This window comes from Lycorma delicatula, chromosome 9 (genome assembly GCF_047948215.1).
Source record: "Lycorma delicatula isolate Av1 chromosome 9, ASM4794821v1, whole genome shotgun sequence".
NCBI lineage: Eukaryota > Metazoa > Arthropoda > Insecta > Hemiptera > Fulgoridae > Lycorma > Lycorma delicatula.
Window position 1 is genome coordinate 126,447,294 of NC_134463.1, and position 23,632 is coordinate 126,470,925.

Consider the following 23,632-nt stretch of genomic DNA (forward strand, 5'->3'; position numbering starts at 1 on the left):
AGAGAATATTTAAGAGAAATTAAGCGATTTTGTGAAGAGGGTAAGACAGTTTATTATTTAGATAAAAGGTATAGGTAGATGAAATAAAGAGTATAAAAGACATTTTCATGAAAAGTTTGTCACTGTGATGAATACCCCAGCTGAAAAAGTTAAATGAATACATGAAAGAAAGTTAACACAAGTAGGAAAAATAAAAATGGATTTTTGAACAATGGTTTGTGGATTTGAATCCAGATCTCTCCAAGAGTATCACAATAAAATCAACAGTGACAATTTTATTGAGTGGTTTAAAACATTTGTTACAGCAGGATCTGTAATAATAATGAATGAATGGGTTGTATGATTGCCTGAAAACTGAAAAAATTTCAAACGCTTTGATATGAAAATTGGAAATTACCGAATGATTACAGTCACAGAAATTGCATACACTAAAGACATTTAATAAGTACAACTTTTAAAAATAGTAAAATTAGTTAAAGAAAAATATATTCATGATCAAGTAGGTAAAATCACAAAATCAAAAAAAAGTGCCGTGTTGCGTCTTACCCCATATCATTCCAATTTTAATCCGATATAATTGTTATGGGGACAAGTCAAAGGCTACATTAGGAGTAATAACACAACATGTAAGTTAAGCGATGTAAAAAATTTATTGATAGGTGTTAATAGAGTAGATGCAAATGCTTGGAAAATTTGTAATCAACATGTAATTAAAGAAGAAAAAATCATGGGAAGTGTGAAAATATTATTGAAGATTTTTGAAAAATGTGGGAAACTGTGACAGTAGTTAATCAAATATTGAAGAAATACATTGAAGTAACAAATATTTTTTTTCTGTTTTACTTGTTGAAATTTTAATATAGCAGATTTAGTGGTAATATGCATTTTTTAATAACATTTTTTTATTTTTAATGTAAATAAATAATTTTATCATATTTTTATAATTTTGTAATAGAAGTTATTTTTACTTCATTTTAATGATAAAGTTGTGCTAAATTAGAATCATACTGTTTTCTTTTGGTTTGCTGCATGACTTTTTTGAGATAAAGTTTAATCACTTGGCTACCAGACTTGAACTACATGTCTAATGTAATTGAAAATATTGATATACCTTATAGAATTATGTAGAATTATACCTGACATATTGTGCAGAAAAGACGAAGTCAGTCTAAAAGACATAGCACACATAATTAAAAAAGCCTTTGGTTTTTGTTTACATCTCATGTACAGTTGTTTAGCAAAGGTCATTTGTAAAAATAAACTTGTAAAAAAATATTTGAATTTTTAACTCTCTAAATATTGGTCTATACATTCCACTTTTATTGGGACCAAACAATAATCTGATTGCCAGTTTTTTGTATCCTGAAAATTTGTTCTTTCTTTTTGAGCAAGGCCCAAGTTGTAGAATTATACTTCATATAGGAATAAACAAACTGTTTATTTAATAATAATTATAAGCAAAAAATTTAATTTAATGATAAGGTTATTTATTCTATCAAAATATTCAGAGTGAAATAGTATGGTTTGCTTTTGCTGAAAACAACATCAGAATTTTTAATAATCATTCCCCAAGAATTATACAAGGTGATCTTCAAAATTTGACCCAATGGAACATAGAATAATACTGTTATTTCATTTTAATGTTAGACTTCTTCAAAGTATTGATATTTGCGAGTTTGTGGTAATGCAAGGAAATTAACAATTTAAATAAAAATGTAATGAAATTTATTTTAATTTTTATTTTCATACTTAGATGGTAATCCATATGCTAATACTATACCATTTGGAAGTAATTTCTTTTAAGATAACATCTTGCAAATGGTGACTGTATCTTACATAATTTTTTTTTTTTTTACTTCTCTGTGGCTCCCTGGAGCAGAGCAGATCCGCACCCAAGCAACAATACTTGCTCTAGGGAGGTGTCTGTCTGACTCAAATAGGCCTCCCCGCTTACTGGCTGATCAGCGGGGCATCAGCCTGCCGGTACTGGATCTTTTGTCTAACTCTTTATATTAAGGCGTCCACTCTAATGGGGTCCCCGTGACTGGGGAACCCCACCAGTTCGGATCTTTTCTGCGTGTCCATTTGGATCTTTTCATTTGGACCAATTTGGATCTTTTCAATTATTCTTCCACCTGGCAAGTCCACACGTCGGGTAGCCCAGGCCTACTGATGCCGTTCCCATGCCCACACCAGGAGCCAAGCCTAAGACACCTGTCCCATGTTGCAAGTATCCACCATCACACAAGGCATGTCCCCAACTCTTCTTCCCAGTAGTAGCATCCTGTACATCCTTAGATGCGTGGCATTCACAGTCACCAGTCCTGTGGTCAGATTGCCCACTTATCAAACATTTTCGCTGTCCAATACATTCCACTGCCTGGTGTCCTATTCCACCACAGTTATAGCACAGACTTGAGACCAGTCTTCTTCACTGAAAGAATCTCTGCCGCCAGGCCCATGCCAAGGCCTCTCTTAACCTGGTAGAACAGATCAGAGTAAGAGACCCCCGTCCTTTCTCACAGATAACACCGATGAGTTCACTTGGCATCTGTTTCCTCAGTTTGCCACCAACGAGATGGAGGACATTTCTCACACAGGTCCTTCCTAGCTACACTCTCCAAACATTTCTGTACTGAGGCTCCAAAGCTGTTATGTAAAGAATTCGTAGGGGCTGCAATTCCTACAAACAACCCTGGCAAGCGTACGTTGTAAAACCGTAAGCATCCCATCAAACTTCTCATCCAGCATAATCATAATCAAGGTTTCCGATCACTATCATCATCTTCAAGATAAAAAATCTCCAAAGAGTAAGCACTGTGGAAAGAGTACCACTTGGGATCACCTCTGCTGACATCAATCGCTTGTAGATCTCCTGGGAGAACCTCCAAAGTATCCGAACCAGCAAACACTCCCTCCAACGGCCCCTCGGCAATAAGAAAACCTGGGCACAGCCTCAACCCAGATCCGGGGGGAGACATCACCTAGTAAATACGTCCTTTGGCCATCAAAACTCAAGCACCAGCCCCAATGCATCATTGGAACAGGAAATCAAAGCTTCCTTCACCATGCCCTTGATGCCAGCCATATGTTAGGCATGATGATCCAGTGCAGAGTCATCTGTCTGGGTCGAGGAATCTGAAACTTCCTTCACAAACAATGGGGACTGCATATCTTCAGCCGCTCTCCCAGCAGGCACAGAACTACTATTATTACAGACCTCAAGTAATCTAGTAACCACATACTTTCTGTATCTCGACATGTAAGTTGTCAACTGTAAGCATGACAATCTCCTCCAACAGGCGAGCCAACTCCTGTACCAGTTCCTTGCTGTAGTCATGGACCACACATCTAAAACCAAATTCGGTCATCCCCTACAGATGTTTAGTAGCGGCTTGAGGCGATGCCAAAGATTTGCCATCATCTACCAGCAAAGAACCCTCATGAAGAAGGTACCCGCCGCTTTGCCGATTCTTGAAGATCCATCTTCTCTTGCACTGATTGTGCGGCCTGACTTCCCACATCTGGGCCTTGCAGCTTCTCTTTTCCTTCCTCTGAGCCTGCCTAGAAGCTACATCTCCTTGTCTCTGCCCTAGAGAGACACTAACATTTCCTTAGAGGTTACTCGACATACGGAGTAGCAAGCCTTCCCGACATCTGCTTTCCGATCTCCTGGCTTCTCCTCCACACCACGATTCTGAGTGGTGGTTTTTTCAAGTTGACCCCCCCACTTCATCACCACCCTACGAGAATCGGCAAAAGTTGCAGTCCACCCCAGCAGAGTGCACCCATACTGGTCTAAGGGCTAAATACAACTGGGTGCAGCCCTGTTCCCAGAGGGCAGTGTTCGAGACTCACGCATGTAGAGCCATGCACCCATAAGCACAATAGCCTCCCACCTTGGGTTACGGTTACCACCATGGGGACGCCACTCCCCAGAGTATCAAAGAATGGGACCCCCCCCCCACGTGCAGGGATCTTACATAATCTAATTTCTTTTGAAGATACTGCAAGCTACTGTGTCACTTTTTTTACCATTCAATGGTTACTGGTGTAAAAGATTACAACTGTTTGGTTGCTGTGTAAAGTATTCTCAGTTACCCAGTAACAAAAGTTATCTTTATTAACACGATCATTTAGATGAAACATGGCTTCATCAGGTATAAGAAATGATTTTCAGTATATTTTTTAAAATTTTAGTTCAACATATTTATTGTTACTAGTTAAGCTTTATAATGAGAAGTTGCGTGACATGAGTTTTGATGAGTGCTGATTATATTTAGTATTACTTAAGCTGCCAGTTTTTCACCTAATTTTTAACACTGTACTCCTTCCATTCAGGAGCCAGGAACCTGAGGACAAATTGGTACTGAGGACAAGTGTGGTACGTTTTTAAAACAAACGTGAAGATTGGCTTACCAAATGATACATTGATAATTTTAGAAATTTGTTTACCATTTTTAAGAACAAGCTGTTTAATTGTATTTTCATTTCTGGAGTTGTGTTCATGGATTTTGTCCAACAGATTGATGTTCTGTTCCTCTTGAAAGGACTGAATATCTCAGCGTCATTAAAAAACTTTGCCTAGTTCGTTCCTTTATTGCAGTGGTGGCTAGATCATTTCAAAGGTTTCCTTTTACAATTATGATTTAGATGTGGAATTTGATATTATCTTTTATTTAATTTCTTTACCAGAATTTTTTGATCACACCTTATATGGGAATGGATATTGCATGAGATAATACTGAATTTAGAAATTGGCAGTCATATGGTTTAAAAATCAAGAAATCTTTTGGCAAAGTGTAGTTTTTCATTAAGTTTTTTTAGGTCTCCAGTCTCAAGTCTGATTATGTTTACCTAGTTTTTATTAATTTTATGATTTTTTTTGTTTATTTTCAGGGTATTATAAATTTGCCTTAAATTTTGATCTTTATGTAATTAAAATTAAAGGCTCCTTCAGGGTCAAGTTAATGCCTCATACAAATATTTTTAAACAAAATGTCAGTATGGTTTTATTACATTTTTATCATGTTTTAACGTATATATGAGACCGTATGGAAATTGTCAACCTGATAAAGAAAACACAAAACTTTTAAGAATTTTTAAAAAACTTTTCATCGCAATCCTCTTGCAATTTGATACATTTACACAAATGACTTCTAACTTTTTACACTCAGTGTAATGAGAATTGTTCAACCTGTAAAATTAGCATTGTCTGAGCTTTGACCTCATCATTCAAGTAAAGCTTCTTCCAGCAAGCCATTTTTCAGGTTTGGTAAGAAGTAATAACTGGGAGCCAAATACAATGCATGAAGAAGCATAGATCATGGAGTTTTGCAGCAGCACCTGAGACGAGACATGTGTGCAGGTGCATTATTATTGTGTAAAAGCACTTTCTTTGTGGTCAGATGTGGACATTTATCCTGAAAAACACTCTTCAGTCAGTTTAGTAGTGAAGTGTAATACTTCCCTGCGATAATCCTGCCTTTTTCCATGCAGCCCATAAGCAACACACCACCATAATCTCAAAAAATTGTAGTCATACATGTTCTTACAAATGAAATTGTTTTTGCTTACTTTGATGAACTTTTATCTGCCTCCAATCACCATTTTGACTGCTGTTTGATCTCTGGCTTATAAAGGTGAATCCATGCTGCATTTATCGAATGTTGAAGAAACTCAGCAGCATCAAATTTAAACAAGCCGAAACATACTGAAGAAGTGTTTATAGAATTCATTTTTTGTCAATTGTTAACAAACGTGGCACCCATCAAGCAAAAAACGTTTTCATATCCAATATGCAGAATTTGTAAAATTTTGTGGACATAGCCACTTGAGATGTTTGTATGTCACATGTCCAATCCGTGATCATTTAACACAACATTGTGGATTTTTGTAATGGTTTCATTAGTCGAAGAGGTTTTTGGGCATCCTGAGCATTCTTCATCTTGAATGGATGTACAGCTATGTTTAAATTACCTTTTTACCTTCAAAATCAAAGAGGAAGAATTCTTTAAAGTGGAATCTTGACTCTTTGTAAGTACATCAAGGTTAAATTTAAAAAAAAAAAAAGAAGTACTTTATCGCAGATCAAATTTTAATTTTATCTATTTTTTAGAAAATGTCATATCTTATTTGCCTTTCTCAAACAAGCAACTAAAAGCACTTGTTTGAAATTTCACATCATGCTATTTAAAGAATCAAACTTTACAAATATCTTAGTCATTTGGTCCTATTTTTGTACCATTTCTATGTCAGTCTGAGATCATTCTGAACAACACTGATAAATGAGTTGTACAAATAACTTACTCCAAATTATACAAATAAAATATGAAAATAAAGCTAAAAATCCATGGTAATTAGTTTATCACATATATGATTTGTTCACCGATATAAATTATTTCCATTTTGTTATTTTTGTCAAATTACTGTCTTGTCACCTTATATAGGTAATTTGATGAGTTTACTGTTCCATATCATTTATTTTCTTAATTTCTTTAATTGTATTTATTTTTGCTTTTATCTGATCTAACAAAAATTTTTCTCTGTATTATCTTAATACTAGTAATCATCTTTCCATTTGTATTCTATATTATCTTACAGCTCTTTGGCATTCTTTTCTATCCATTTATTATTGTCACTAACATTTACATTATTTTAATCTAAATTATAATTTTTTCTGTACTACCATATCTTTCTGTCATGCAACAGTATTTTCTTCAACTAATCTTCCTGTTATTATTCGATAATAATTTAATTGTTAGTTAAATAATTAATTAATACTATTATCTGTATGACAGATGAGAGAGTTATTGATACCCGAATCAGTAACAGGCTGGAAAAAGTAGTGGAAGTTAGGGAAAATGGAATTGCTGATGAAGATGGAACTCATGATCTGAGCAGTATTGGTGATATAACTATTGACTCTGTCAAAGACCATATGATTAAGTGAGTAAGCATTTATTTTTTAAAATGTTTTACAATATTTAAAAGTTTATGTAATTACTTTTTCATTCGATTTCTCTGCATGCTCAGTAATTCTGAATGTTATTTTATCTTATAAAATTATTTATGTCTGTACTAATGAGATTTTACTAAGCATGTTTTTAAAGTAAGAACATTTTGAAATAAACAACTGAAAAATATGAACAAACCGTATTACTTTTGCATCATAAAAACTATTTACTACTTTTCTATATAGCTGCCTTCAAATTCAACATTGTGCTTCAGTAGCTTCTTCGATCGCTCTTCAAGAAATTCTGCCACCAGTGACTTAAACTGCCCACTAAGACCACATTTCAATTCAACATCATCTAATACCAGAAAGAGGTTCAAAACCGCTCTTAGGATCTGTGCTGTGGTCAGTGGAGCCAGGGGGGTCTACCAAATCTTTTCATTGCGATTTGATAGGTCTTCCCCCACGGATCCACCTCCAGGTTTTGAACAAGTTTGCTCCAAGATTCTTTTTTGGCTGTTACCCAGTGTGTTTCTCGCAGACTTGTACGCAAATGTAGTCATTTCAATCAGACCTGGTTGTTTCTTTCTCGCTCTTTGTAAGCTTTGCCTGGCTTGTTTGGCCTCGTTCTTAATGAAGCTATGTGCCCAACCACCAATAGGCTGTCTTTTGGACAGTTGCATATTTTTGGATCAGTTTGACTGACTCGTCTTAAAATTGTCTGGAAATCCTCTGGACTTCGTGGAGTCATGTCTCCTAGTTTTGTCGCAACTGCATCGGCAAATTTTTCAGCCTGTGCAACAGTTGGTTTCCATCTTATGTTCTGCTTTCAATACATTACTCTATCACACAGGGCGGTAAACGCAATTGTCCTGTGGTCGCTATTAAATTTCTCATCGTTACATGCCAGTTTATTTTCCCGGAGATATTTCTTTCCGATATAACCATGATGTCAACCGCAGAGCCCTGCCCTCTTCCAATATAAGTTTATATTCTCAGGGTATTCAACACCTCCATGCCTGTTGCACCAAACATTGTTAACGTATAGCCTCTGGTCGTAGATTCCAATCCTCCAAGCTCCATGCATTCTGTGTTGTTATCTCCTCCCAGCATCACTGGTTTCCTAGAATCTCTTATTAAACTCTAGGTCTGTCAGGACTTCCAATCCTGAATTGGGAGATATATAGGTGCAAACCAACATGTACTCTAAGAGTTCCACCTTCATGAATTCATCCCTTCTTATGATATTCGTGACTGCATACCTACTTGACTCATTTCTGATGGCCGCATCACCATCTGTATCAACAAGCCATGCACTAGTGTTTACCACTCCTGTTGGGCTCTGATATGAGGAAGTCCACCCCGGATTCTACTGCAGCCACCCATACTAGGTCATGTGCAGCCACACACCTGTTGATATTTATTTGTAAACAAGTTCATTTCTTGTGTTCACATTCCCGGCTTCCCATCCGATGACCGGTTTTTCCACATACACACATCTTAGGACTCTTCCTGCAGTTTACCTTTTTGTGCCCTGTTCCTCCACAGTTATAGCAATTACAGCTCCTATCCTGACTTTTACAAACTGCCGTTGTATGGCTGGTCTCCCAGCATCTGTAGCAGGCTGGATCCGGCTTCCTTATTTCCACATAGTACGAATGCCAGTCTATTACAATGTGTCCAGATGTGGAGAGCAGCTCAGCCTTCTGACTCTGTAGGATCACTGTCACATTTTGACAGTTCCCAAAAGAGGTCTTCAATCGTAAAATTTCTTGATGTTGGAATCAGCAACAGTGTAGGTAAAAAGTGGGCTAAAAAAAAATAAAAAAATAGACGATCTGTTCGGCAAAAAAAAAGGATGAAACCCATTGGAATTATATTTTTATGTAATGATGCCTCTTAAACTTCTTTTAGCGAATCAGTCAGTTCAAGTGTAACTTAAAAATCTTAATCGATCTCTTATAATCCCTTGACTGCTCATCAAGTAATTATCATCTTTTTCTGCATTTTAAAGGAAGGCCTACATGCTCAGGTTTGAAAATGTTAGAAAAATTGAAAAGTACAATTTTGAATCTTTGGAATCTCTGGTAGGAAAATGTTGTTAAGACTAAATAAAAAGCTGGTGAAAAAGTCAACAGTAACTTTGTGAAAAATATATACTTATAAAAGTTGATTTTATTTTGCAATAATTTTCTTTTCTATATATTAATGTTTATTTTAAACTAGACATTACTTAAAAAAACAACAAAAAAACATGTATTTTATTAATCAGCATTCAGAAGCAGAAAAATTATTTTTTTTATTCTTCCTTTTTGATAAGGAAAAAATGAGAATAGCTTGAATTTTAGTTCTAATAAATCAGTAAGCATTTCTGTTTGTTTTTTTTTTTATGATTTTATTTAATGTTCAGTGCCAGTACGGAGGAGAGTCGTGTAATAACAGAGATAGTGAGAAATGAAACTAGCAAACTAGAAACAACATCAGAATCTGTAACTGTTAAGACCACTGTCATCACAACTAATGAAACTACACTTATCACACCTCCCCCTGAGAGTAAGTAATAATTTTTTTTTTAATGTTTGTTAACGTATTATTCTGCTTAATGTGTATAAAGATGATAATTTAAAGAAATAAAGTTTATGATCAATCATACATATTGTTAGTGTGTAATGTTTTTTTAAAAATTATAAAGAATCGGCTCATTTTCTTTTGTCATTTTACTGTGATCATTGTTTCTTCTTCTTGTTTTGTATATATATAATTATCTTACTTGATTTTGCACCTTAATAATAGTTATGAGAAAATATAAAAACTCTGTGTGAAATTTTTTGACTGCATCAAAGCTATCCATAGAATTTTTCTAGAACATATTTTTCCAGTAAAGTATTATTCAGATAGCTGTATAAATTTTAGTAAGTAGTTCATAATAGTATTGATTTCTCTCTCACAAAGTGTAATTAATTTTTAGGGATATTCCATTGTAATTCAATAAATGATAAATGCATAACTGTTTTTGATTTTGATGATATTTGGTATATACTACCCATCTTGTGGTGGCCAAAAAATATTTTTTTTATATTTGTAAAAAATGTTTTTCTTGAGTAAGACTATTTTCTAACTCACGAACGAGTCAAAACTGCCATCATCATCACTTTTTCCATGAGCTGTAGTATTCTTATTTTACATCATACGGAGGGTCAGAAAGGGCTTTTTGGAGAGAGTAAAGATGGAACTTCTTAGTGTATTCAAAATTCATTTTGTTACATAACTGAATCTTGCAATGTTTACTGAAGTTACGTTTACAAATTGTTTTTTTTTTTCCAAAAATTGTGCTCAAAATAAATAATGAAGGGCTTAGGTTAAGAGGCCTGTTTTTTTTAAATTTTAAATTTTAGGTACTAGTTGTACTTGTAAAAAAAATGGACTCTTACAATGTTCATCATTAAAAAAAATTGGTCGCCAAATCGTAAGATTTTTAAAATGTTTCACATTTGGGACAGGTGGCAAAAATCTGAAATTTTTACAGCAGTAAGTACTTTTTGTGTACTTTAAAACCATATAAAATTAATTTTATTACTCAAAGGGGTTGATGAGTAATGAAGCCAATAAAACCGCTAAAAATACCATTCCTTCTAATCGTAAACATATCCAAAAATAATGATATGTATTTCTTCCATATTATAAAAATTACAACTAAACTCATTAGATTGAATAAATTTATAATTAATAAATAGTCAGTTACAAAATGATAAACAATTCAAATACATTAACAAGTTGTTTGATTAACTTTTACCTTATTTTACTCCTGCTAATGGAAGTTTTGAATAAATCTTGCACTCAAACTTAACTAACATAACTTAGTGCTCCTGCCACTTTTTTTTATTGAGTAGAACTGATAAGTCCTCATTCAGCTTTGGTATAATGTTGTGTGATCTTCCAGTAGTTGATAGAAAATGCTCTGAACGCGTGAGAATCTTTAAAATATTTTCCAGTTGAACCCATGTTTGATTATCCATCAACAATTTCTTGATTGAAGTACCAGGACCCCTGCTGATGGAAAGAGTGTATTCGCTATTCCTCTTCATTTTCATGTATTTTGACTTCAATGCCTTCGCCTAACCAGCACTTGCAATCGTATACGCAGCAAACAATTTTTACATCTTGGCTTTGGTAAACCTATAAAGCAATCAGAAAAACTAATGTCCTTCTGTACCGATATTAATATAAATGTTTCTGATTCAGAGGTCGCCTGGACTTCTTGATGGTAGCACAAATTTATTACATTTTTTTTGTTTTTATACTGGGCTGAGGATCCATCAGAAAAATAAAAAATTGTTTAACTTGTAGTAATAGTGCTTTTACTTTATTTATTATACAGCTGAAGAACGATTTCGTATTGTGCTTAAAATCTTACAATTCAGCGGCCATTTTTTTTAATAAAGGACACTTGGTAAGAGTCCATTCTTTTTTACAAGTGCTATTAGTAACTAAGAGTTAAAAGGTAAAAAAATACCCATTACCCTAAGCCCTTCATTATTTATTTTGGGCCAAAAATTTGAAAAAAATAAACAATTTGTAAACGTAACTTCAGTAAACATTACAAGATTTGGTTATGTAGCAAAATGAATTTTGAGTACTCTAAGATGAAGTTCCATCTTTATTCTTTTGAAAAAGCCCCTTTTTACCTCTGTATGTTGTAAAATAAAAATACTACAGCTCATGGAAAAAGTGACAAAAATGGTTGTTTGTATCGGTTGGCAAGTTAGAAAGTGGTCTATTACTCAAGAAAAAGTTTTTTTAAAAATATAAAAAATATTTTTTGGCCACTACTAGGCGAGTAGTTATCATAGATCATATATCAAACTAGTGATGCAATAAAATTTTTGAAAATCTGTTGAATTAAAATGGATACCCCGTTAACGATGTAGAACAAATGCAGTTTATTAAGAAAAAAACTTCAAAGTGGATTAAAATTTATGTACATGTGAAAAAGTACTTAATTTGATGATACTGAATCTCATATATATTTTGATTCTTTTTTTATTTATGGACATTTTTTAAAGTCTAAGCATGCTTATTTAACCACATAATCGTCAGTATTAGGAGCTTCCTATATATTTGGTTTTGCTCTGGTGTGTGAATTCATTTTTTTTTACACTCTTTAGTCACAATTTTGTTAGTAAATTCCTATGTATGAAGTGCAGAAGACCACAAACGACAGTATCTTATGATTGAATCGGCAGTAATACAATAAGTTTGATCTTTTTAATAAAATGCTCAGTATTGTAAAATTTATTCCTCTTTAGTAAATGTATAATTTCAGAATTTGTTTTTAAAACATTAAAATAAAAAATAAGAAGGTTGAAATAAATGTAGAATGTTAATATTACACATTATGTATCATAAAGAAGAGACTGAAATTAGTAATGAATTAATTAACTGGAATGGCAATTTTACTGCTCTTAAATTCTTTATGATTTATAATTCCAAGAATTAAAACTAAAGTTCACTTAACACCATCACTGTTATTGAATGCTGTCATTTTACGGAAAAGATACAAAATTAATTTCTTTTTAACCAAGTGGTGGAAAGTGAAGTAAAATTTATTCAATAAGTTTTGGAAAATATCTTTGGAGAAAAATTTCATTATACTTTTATGAAACCAATAAAATATCAGTCGGTATAGTTTATTTTTTATTTTTTTTTAACAGAAACTGACCAAACTACAACATGTTTTAATTGTCTCTTTCATGTACCGGTATAAAAATAAATTCTCTTTCTCCTGACATCAGAAGGGAATCCTCAATGTAGAACATTTTTATAATCTAAACTATTCATGCCTTGAATACATAAAGAATTAATTTTCTAAAATAAAGGTCATTGACAATGTGTGTGTATAAAATTGTTTGTATTTTAAAATAGTTTTGTGAAAATACACACTTATATATTATATCTTGAAAATATTTATTGGTGAATTTTTATAAAAAAAGAAACTAATAATTTTTTTTTTCAAATTTATTTTAAAAGTTATTGTTCATTGCTAAAGAGGGGTTCAGTTATTTTACAGATGAATAAATCAGCTGATTTATTGGTTTCCTACTATTAGAGCCTTTAAAATATCCATTCAAATTAATAAGCTAGATGTATCGGCACATATGTTGGGGCAGGGACTGAAAGCCTATGTACTAGCATTTTCTATTTGTCTTTTGTGGTATGGTAACTTATAAAAAAACAGGTTTTATGAACTTACTGTAACATATGGAATTAAATTTTATTCTAAATTATATATTGATATTGTGATCTAGGCCTACTTCCTGTTGTTTAGCGACTAATAATAGTAGATTCATACATGAATAACGTGCTGTATATGAATTGTGAACACAACACACAATTCTAAGAATTTCATTTACTTATTTTTTTTTACTCTATTCATTGCGCTGTAAAGAATCATATGTCGCACATCGCTTGTAATTATGTTCTAGAAATGGTTATTATAGAAACATTTATTGCCGTGTATATTTTACTTAATGAAATGAATAGCTGTTAGTGATTTATTTTTACTATTTGATGTGTTGTTTTTGTTTAAGGCTTTGTCATAGATTCAGTCATTTAGATTTGTAATATTTCAATACTGTTGTTTTCTTTTAAAACACTCAAGTTAGGAAGAAAAAGTACAGTAGTTCATAGTCAGGTGAGGGAAATTGTATTCAGTATTAATTCTTTTTAGGAAACAATATAGAAAGCAACAAAAGTATCAAAACGAACGGTCCAAAGAATTATAACAAAAGAGAAATCAATTGAAACTAAGAAGCCATCAGTGTTCATTACACTGAGAAAACATGTAAATCGCTTCAGTACTGTGTGCAATTTAGATTTGTTTGATACGAATGCTTTGTGACAATTAAATAAATCTTATGTAACTGAAGAATGAATTCCTACTGTGAAGAGAATTATGCAAATAGCCCACGAAAGTGAAATTAATTTCAAAGGGAGTGAAAGCTCTTTAAGGAGAATATTACATAAAATAGGATTTAGATGGAAAAAACAGAAGACAGCCGGAAAATACTAATAAAACTACTTGACATTAAGATGCAAAGAATGAAATTTCTACAAAAAATTTCCATTTCGTGAATAAGGAAGACTGATTGTATACACAGATAAAACTTACATTCACAGTAGTAATGCGACACCAAACTCAGGGGTAGACACAACAAACCTTGATGAGGGACTGAAAATACCAGTATCCAAGGGCTCACTATTAATAATTATTCCAACTGGCTGTAATAAAGGATTCATTAACAATGCTTTACTTATGTATGAATCAAATAACAATGAGATTATCACAGATCGATAGATTCTGATAAGTACCTTAAATAATTAATGGGAAGTGTATTCCCAATTTGTCACCTCGATTGATCATTATAGTAGATAGGCGCATTGTATCACAACGTTCTGCTACAAAAGCAGACAAATTTTAAAGCGATATGATAAAATCGTTAGCTGAACAACAGATTAACTATTCTCCTGCTATGATGAAGACTGAATTATATGATATAAAATTACACAAATAAAATCAAAAGAAATTTTTAATAATGACATTTTCGAAAATTATGGTCACATAGTTCTATGATTGTCACCTTATCACCCTGACTTAAATACCATTGAAATGATTTGGAGTCAAGTGAAAGGGAAAGTAGCTAAAAGAAATACAATTTTTAACCTGTTTAATGTTCTTAAGTAAGCTGAAGAGGAATTTCATAAAGCGTCTGAAACTGAATGGAGCAATGTCTGCGAGCATGTTGTCAACATTGAAACATAGTACATTGAAGATGAACATTTATATGATGTGCACATCGACAATTCTGTGATAAATGTGAATTCAGAATCAGACACGAGCTCTTTAGAATCTATAGACGACAGCGATGTTGGAATTTGCGAGCTACAGCAATAAAGAGAGTAGAAAAAATAATTATTTAAAGTACTTTAAAGTAATAATATTAATTGGGATACTAAACTAGTTTTAATTAAATAGCATCATAATATCATCTATGTTAAACTGACAATGTTTTCAGTCGGCCTATTACTGTGCCAAATGTTTGCCGAGTGCTATTAGTTTTTTGTGCTAATTTACATGCCGATAGTTCTAAACAAATTGTTTTAAAAATTATTTTTTATGTTCATAATGAATAAAATAATAAGATTTGCAAAAAAAACAGTAACTAAAATTTTTCAAAATTAAAATTAATTGTATTTTAAAAATCATTCAAAAACTATTTTATAAGCATTTTTCAAAATAAAATTTTACTTACTATATGTACAAACATTATGCTTTAAAATTATACATGCTGTCATTTTCTAACTATGTGGCTTATGGTCCTTGTGAGGAAAATTGTTGCCCTTTACCTTTGCAGAGTGGACAGAGAACAAATTTTTCAGTGCTCGTAAAAAAATTGATTCTTTTAATTTTATTATGAGCATGCTTCATTACATTAGTTAATAAACATTACAGCTCTAAAATATGAAAAAAAAATTCTGTTTTAAAGGTGACAATGTAACAAAAACAATAGCTGTTTTCAAAAGATGGGTAACTATCAATTTTCCAATTCTTATTCCGACATTTTGTTCATCATAACTGAATCAATAAAACATGTAATTTAGAGTTTCCACCCAAACCTGTTGGAAAAAATTTGTTCTTTGGAAAATTTAACATTTATTTATTTATTTTTGACATTTGGCTGTTAATTTAGGTCTCCTTGAATGGACGTCAATGCATTATTTGGCAATTTAATTTAATAAAAAGTTGAGTGCAAGAGAGCTATTTTTTAGAATGAAAAAATATATATTACAAGATTTTTTAAATTTCATTTTCTTAACGTGCAGAAATAAAAATAATATTAATAATGATTAAAGGTTAAACTTTGTTATTTGGAAAAAGTGTACATGAAATGTTTTTCACACCAGGATTATTGTGATTAAATTGCAAATTATTACTTTGGTCCCTTTTCTACACTAAAATGAAAAAAGACAGTTTTATGAGATTCATAAAGTAAAATTGATTCCCTTAATGAATTATTGCTTAAATATGTTTATTTTTTCTTTACATGTATGCAGACTTTCATTATCTTTCAAGCCGATGTACAAACTGTTTTTTATTCTAATAAATGTTTGGCTTAATTAGACTTCAATTGCCTTAGGAAGCCAAATTTTTGTTAAATTAAAATTGAATGTAGTTCTTTTTTATGTTCTTTTCAATATTTAAGAATGTTGTACAATTTCACACTTTAAAACCTCTTCTTTGTTTCTCTCATTTAGTTTTCTCCAGTTCGGTTACTCGACTAAGCATCTACAAATCTTGTTCTCAAAAAAATTTGTTAAAGTTTCTTTCCGTCTCAAATTCTCTTTACTGTTTTTCAAATCTGTATTCCGTCTGGGTATCAGAACTTTCTTACTTAAATTATGCTCATGCTTTTGATAAAACAATGTAATCATAATTTCTCACTTACTGTGATATTTTAGTGTTTCATTCCCTATTTATTCTGATCAGTCACACTTCTGAAAAACCTTCTCTTTTTTTTGTATTTGCTCCTTTTGTTCTGGTCACATTGTTTTCATTTAAAATCTTTGTTGTACAAATGCATAAATATGGACAAATGTTTAGTTTGTAAATTTCTGTCGTTGAAGTTACAGTTATGTGAACAAAATGATTTTTACAGATTAAAATTGATCTAAGTTAGGAATATATGTTATCACCATTGAAATATACAAAAATAGTGGGAGGGGGTTAATGCATCTTTAGAATGCTACTTGCTGATGAAATTTGTATACTGTACAAAAAGTCAATAGAAAAAAAAAAAAAACTTGAATTTAACAGGAACAAATTTAGTGAAAAAATTATTTTGTTTTAATGTTTAATATTCATTTTACTATTTTAGTAAAAAGTTAACGTATGGAATTGGAGTATTCAAGTAGTTGATATTAAGTTACATGAAACAAATATTTCAAAATTAGCATTTATTTATTTGGGAACCATAGTATCTAAATATAGAAAAATTATTATTAAGTTATTATTAGGTGTAGAATGTAGAAATTCTGCATACTTATTTAAAAATTCATGTTAAAATTCACTTCAGAGAATTGCAAGCAAATTATTAATACAACATACTTCATAAAAAACAAAATAATTTTATTTCACTACTAATGGAAAAAAAATGTAACTTCATGTATCATCAAAGTAAAGTTATTTCTCTATTGTGTTATTCTTTCTAAGTTTCATTTGAGTATTCTACTTAATCGTTCAATGATGATGCCTGCTATCTTACTGAAGAATCTGTATGTGTTGAAGTCATTAATTTTATAATGTCAGAGTCATTTTTTAATTGTACAAAAAATGTTTGTTTTCCAGAAATTGTCAATATTAAACTTTTATAAATTAGGCTGTATTTACTTTGAAGTAATATTTCTTATAAAGATGTAGTAGAGCTTTTATGTAAGTATCTGTAGTTGATTTAGTGCATTCTCTCTTATAGGATTGCTTCTTTTTTATTTACTTATGTAATAGTGTGTTTTATTTTTATAGATTATATAGTACATAAACTGTATTTAGCATGTGTAATATGTAATTTTTTACTGGATGCTGTACGGTTATTTACAAGTTTGTGAGTTGTCTACAGTCGATTTAAAAAAAAAATCTGTTATTACAGTTTTGTGCCGGTTTATTATGAGTAAACAAAGTGCATATCTTATATCTGAAACACAGTTGTTTTATAAACATAGCCGTAAGTTTGGATATCACGAGCATTATTTAAATTTATATCTGTTAAACTTTTAGTCGGTTTGGAAAATCCATGGAATTCATTTTGTAGGCACTCAAGGAAAATGTTAAGAGGGTTGTCTTTTTCTGATGAAGTATATTGAGAAAAAACTTTCTGTTAGCCTAAAATTGTTCCTTGAATTATTTTAAAAAATGCCCAACATTTTCTGTAAAGTAATATGCGTTTGTGAATGTAAGAAGTATTAGAAAAATGATTTTTAACAAAGCTTTGTGGAATTCTTAATGATGATCAAAGTAGAGATGTCTGCCTCTATGCGTATCTAATGTAAAGTTAATTTAGTTTTCCTACAGTACAATAGATATTTAAAAATTGCTTAAAACTTATGAAAAGTTCTTAAAGTTAGATTACACTAACGAAATCGGTTCATTGAAACTGTTCAGAAGTTGCTGCTTAGTACAAAAGGCTTCAAAATAAGATAAATTCATTGTTCAGGGTACCTCTTAAACTCTTAAATTTAATATCAGATTTACTGTCGTAAGTTAAGTATATTTTAAAGGACGTAGAGATATTACTTGTGTTAGTTGAATTTCTTTAAACAGGAATCAACATGAATGTTGTCGGTAGGTGCATAAAAAGTATTTCAAGACTTTTTAAAAAAGAACTCTCAAGAATTTTTTAATTAATTTTTTAGAGTAATAGTTTCTTAGTTACAAAATTGCTAAGGATAGAAATCTCAAATATTACAAATTAGATAAATTTTGATCGTTTTGAAAATTGCGATAGTGTTTAATTTTATGCAGCTCTTAATTATGCATTTTTATTCATTCAATTAGAAAATTTAAAATAAATGTTAACAATTTTAACTTTTCACTCCTGATTTAGCTAGAAGTTGTTGAATCCATAACCTTTAGTACATTGATAGATATCTTGCTGAAAAAATTACTAAAGCGATCTAGACTTAATAGTAATCATGATCGGTTAGCATTTTTTTTTGTATTCTTCAAATTCATCCGATTAGGATAATCATAATTGGGCATTAGTATGAATAAATAAATAATTAATTTTAGAAAGTTATAAAATCTTATTATTTTTAAGATAAATATAAATTGCACGATTCTGAAATTCTTTCAAAGTGCCTGTTAATATATATATTTTGTACCGATCCATTTGTTATACATTAGAATTAGTTTGAAGATTTTTTAGAGAACCATTATTTGTACTGTTAGCATACAGTTTGTTCTTCTCTTTTTTATTGTTTGTAGCTTTAAGGATCATTTAGAAAATGCGGTTAAAGTGATAGTTTAGAAACATTATTGGCTTGAATAATGTTTCTTTGTTATTAAAAGTTGAGCTTTATTTGTTTGTAATATTTATACTAAATCATTAAAAGGAAGGATTCTAATGTACAGCTAATGTAAAAGTAGGGTATGTAGTGTTGATTACTATGCTTAAAAGAATGACACATTAAAAATGTTAAAATTAGTTTTAATTGAAAATGCGTGTTGGCTGTTTATACATACAAGGGTCAGTCAGATATAAACCAGACTTTTGTGTTTATTTATTAGTACAGATTAAAAATTCAAAACATTTTTTTATTTTTCTCAGTCTTCCTGGAGTTCTACTCATTTTTTCTAACATGTGCAGTTCATAAACCGTTTGATGTATGATGAAACTTCTGGACTTCATTGTCACTTTGTAATCAATGTCTTCACAGTACTTCTTTCAATGGCCCAAACAAAATGAAATTGCTGAGGTATACATGTGGACTGTACAGGGGATGTCCTAAAGTTTTCAAGTAAATTTCTCCTAGTTTATCCCAAAAGCTAACCGCTGTGTGAAGCCTGATGTTGTCACGAAGAAGATTCACAACTCTGATCAGCTGACAGCACTCTTTGTTCCTGGCCCTTTGTAATCTTTCACTTTGACCAAGAGTTGTGGCAGTAGAATGAAGTGTTTATGAAGAAAATTGACAAGCGATACCCTTTCCAGTTCCAAAAGACAGTTGAGAAAATTTTTCCAACTGATGGACACATTTTTTCCTTCAAGGCAAGGCTCACCACTCGTATACAGCTCAACAAGCACAGATTTCAACTTAGAAATGTAGTGATAAAGTCTCATCACATGTAACTGTTCGATTTAAAAAATTCATGCGATTTAAAAATCACATGTAACCGTTCAATTTAGAAATCGGTTCAGGAGTCTGTCAAATCTCCTATCCCGTTTCCAGTTTTGGGTTAAAAATTTTTAAATCAACTTCGCAGAACCCAAGATGCTTTGTGATAATGGAATGAGCGCTTCCATAACTGTTACTCATTTCCAAAGCAAATTCATAGACTGTTAAATACCAATTGTCTTCAATAAATTCATGTACGTATCAAAAGTTGTCATCCGTCACACTTATTCTTGAATTCACTTTCACATTTTCACTTTCTACAGCGTCAGGCATCCTTTAAAAATGCTGGCAGAGTCGTAACTCAGGTACGTGACAACAATAAAAACCCCAAACTGTGCACGCAGTCCAAAATTTTAGAGGGTTTGACACTCCTTTATAAGAAACTTCATTATATGCATTATACAACCGATGATCGAGCCTCTTGATCTGACATGATGTTACTGACCAAAGAGATGTGGATGCTGAGGCAGCTGGAACGTAAATCTTCTGTCTACATATTCACCATCTCTCCAGGCCAGCCCACTCATGTTTGTATGTGAGCCATGAAGACAAAAGTCTGATTTGTATTTGATTGATTCGCTGGGGAATCTGATTTTTACAGTTATAAACTATTGTAAGAAAAATTTTATATCAAGAAGCGATGTAAAAAATGCCAAAACTGGATTATTTACAGTTTCTTCTCACTTCAAAATGTTTTATACTGTTAGGCCTATGTTTAAATTTTTTATACAGTAATGAATTAGAAATTGTTTAAATAAAAATACAAACAAAGTATTCATTTATATAAATGCCTACTTTCTAAAATGATTTATAAGTAATCATTTTTTAGTCCGAGTTAAGACTTTACGCTGTGTTCTTTGTAAACTTCCATAACTCCTGGAATTTGAAAACTTGATTATTGGCAAATGAATATAGCAGTTGATATCTCCCAGAAATTATTTTCAAAGAAAAAATAATAATTTTCATGAAAAGATGCCTAGCTTTAGTTACTATTGTGTTTTTATTCATATTTCTAAGTGATCCTTAAACAGTGTTTTGGTAGTAGTCTATTTAATTACTAGTAGTATTATTATATGTGGTGCTATTGGTAGTGCTGATTTGTTGTTATGTGTTGTGTTTGTGTCGTTTTGGTCATACTGTAGCCGAGAACCCAGCACTGATCATGGATTCTACTCTTATCGAAGAGGTATCTCTACGACACACTTTTACACTACTGCTTTTACTTTATTATTATAATGCGGTTTCTGTTGCATGGGTTTGCACGATAGATCTGCATGGTTTCACGTTTAACATAATTTGTATGTATATATATATTTAATGATAATTCTAAAAACAGTAATTCTGATAATTAATACACCATCAGCATTACAGTAATGATTAGTAATCTTCATTAAAATGTTTTCTTCTCAGCTCATAAAAATAAAAAAATTGATGTATAAAAACGATAGTACATTTCTTATAATTAGTTAATTTATAAATGCAGCGATATTAGTTCATTAAACATTAAAATCTGAAGATGATTTATACTGATGCATATTGTTTGTGCTTTTTATTAAATAGCATTAAGATTTAGATTTATTTTATCGGATGATTTTATTTATAGACTCCTTATTTCTGGATCGGGATTTTTGTGCAGTTACTAGATGAAACAAGAGTCTCCAGTCGATCATATATAGAGCTGCTTGAATAATATATTTGCTTGTAGGGTTGCAGTACTTCAAATAAGTCTTTGAAGCTGTGACTGTAAATATTATAATCTATAGTTAAAACTGTTACATCTCAGGAAGAAGGCGTAAAATAAAAAACAATGGAAGAGAGCAGAAATAATAAAATTGCTTCAGAGTCAAGTTCCTTCAGGTACAGGGTATCTGTATTTTCCTTTATGTCAGGGCATCTTTGTCCGTTTTAGGAATAGTATAATTTTGCATTTGCCGACTCAAATATAAGGTGTAACATATTGATTTTCTCCCAGACGCTGAAGTGTCACCTCAGATGAGTTCAAGCTTCCTTAATAAAAACCCTCGACAGTTCATAGAATTACATGGCATTTGTATGTGGATATATCCAACTGAATTACAGATTGTTCACGTGAATTTCATGAGATCTTAAGGAGGAAAAAGTAAAACAAAAAAAAGGTCTTAGGAGGTAAGAAAGTTGCATCCCTAACTTCTTGATAAGATACAAGAGCCCCATGAAAAAGCTTGTAGGCAGAATCCTGCCAAGCCGTATAAGGAAATGACTACTTTCATAATTACTATTTCTTTATCAGCCTAGCAGATGTAGCTAATGCGATCATTGAATCGATTCCCATAATAACTATGCGAGAAAGAAAAATCAAATCTTCTGAAAGGGAATGAAGAGAAGAGATTGTTGGCTTACCAAGAAACTTTAAGCCTGTCTGGAAATAATATTTCAGTTCCTTATCTAGGTTTCACAAAGCAATTACTTAATTAATTAAAGTAGGGGAGTTTTTCCATCACGAGCTGATAGGGAAGAATCATTTAAGTAACATCTTCTGTGAAATATAGTCGCTCATATTCTGTATATGCCAGCAGTAAAAGTATAATTTATGGTTTTTAGTGCCATTTTACATCGAGATTTTCTGTGTAAGTTAATATTTATTCATTTTAATTTTATATCATCATGTTAGTTATCGATCACGATATTAGTTGTCGAGGTCTAAGTATAAGTACATATATACACCACACGGTAGTTCTACCTACAGTTGTCTTTAGTAGTATTAGTTCTGCTAACATAGTAGTGCAGTGGAGGGGATAGTGTACCGAGGCAGGATGTCATAGGCAGCAAGATTTGTATTTTTGTACACTTTTGTTATTATTTTTTTTTTTTAGTTTAAGTTACCGTTTTATATTTTTTCCTCATCATTTTGAAAATATATATAGGCCGTATTGTTAATCGGATTATACTGTACAAAATTAACTTGATGTTTGTGTATTCTTAGCACCCTTCATATTAATTACTCTTATCAACCTATGTGGTGGATCGGTAGCAAGTTTGCCTTTCATCTGGAGATTCTGGGTTTAAGTCCTGGCACAGTATTTTTCACACCTCATGAAATTCATTATCGTGCATCATTGTAATTGTTATTGGGAGTCAGGCTATTGTTGATGTTTGAATAAATAAATAGTCGTTTTTATTTCTTGAATAATTTTATATTTGTTTTTTTCTGTAAGTTTAAGATGAAATTTTGATTCACTGACAGTTTTATTTGTATTGTGATATAAATTGAAGATAAGATTTCATTTTCAATTGTAGTTTTTTTTTTAGACCTCTGCTAACACTTGGTCTATTCTGCCTTCCCCCCTTATTCTTGGTGAGATAATAATATTAATAATAGTGTTTCTTAATCGGTTTTAGGTCTTCTTTCTTTTTTACTTATATCATATAGAAAATCAACTTTATATAATGCATATTTCATTAGTAAAAATTAAATGTAAATCTTTTAGAACATGAATAACAATAAGCTGTTAGAGATTAATGTAAAGCCATCTTGATGATATCCTTAATTAAAATAATGCTTTTTAACTAAAATATTGGCAGTTTATATGAACCACATTTATTGCAAATTTTTCACTTAAACGTAAAACTAGTTTTACCCCCAGAAAATATTTTTCTTATTATCCCTTAAGAGATATTAGGTAATTATTGTTTAAGTTATTCTAATTTACAAAATTAGAATATGAAAATTTCAAAATATGAAATAAGCAAACC

At 31.5% G+C, this 23,632-nt stretch overlaps 1 protein-coding gene across 3 annotated transcripts in view; it reads left to right on the plus strand.

The window, feature by feature from the left end:
* l(2)gl (LLGL domain-containing protein l(2)gl) overlaps nucleotides 1-23,632 on the plus strand; it is a 137,684-nt gene that overhangs the window by 101,652 nt on the left and 12,400 nt on the right. The window contains exons 20-22 of one of the 3 annotated variants that reach the window (XM_075375368.1): nucleotides 6,801-6,948; nucleotides 9,366-9,508; nucleotides 21,043-21,086. In XM_075375368.1, the coding sequence (XP_075231483.1) occupies nucleotides 6,801-6,948; nucleotides 9,366-9,508; nucleotides 21,043-21,086 (335 nt within the window). Of the gene's footprint in view, nucleotides 1-6,800; nucleotides 6,949-9,365; nucleotides 9,509-21,042; nucleotides 21,087-23,632 lie in introns of those variants that run through there. The other 2 variants (XM_075375369.1, XM_075375370.1) reach the window with 2 other exon arrangements.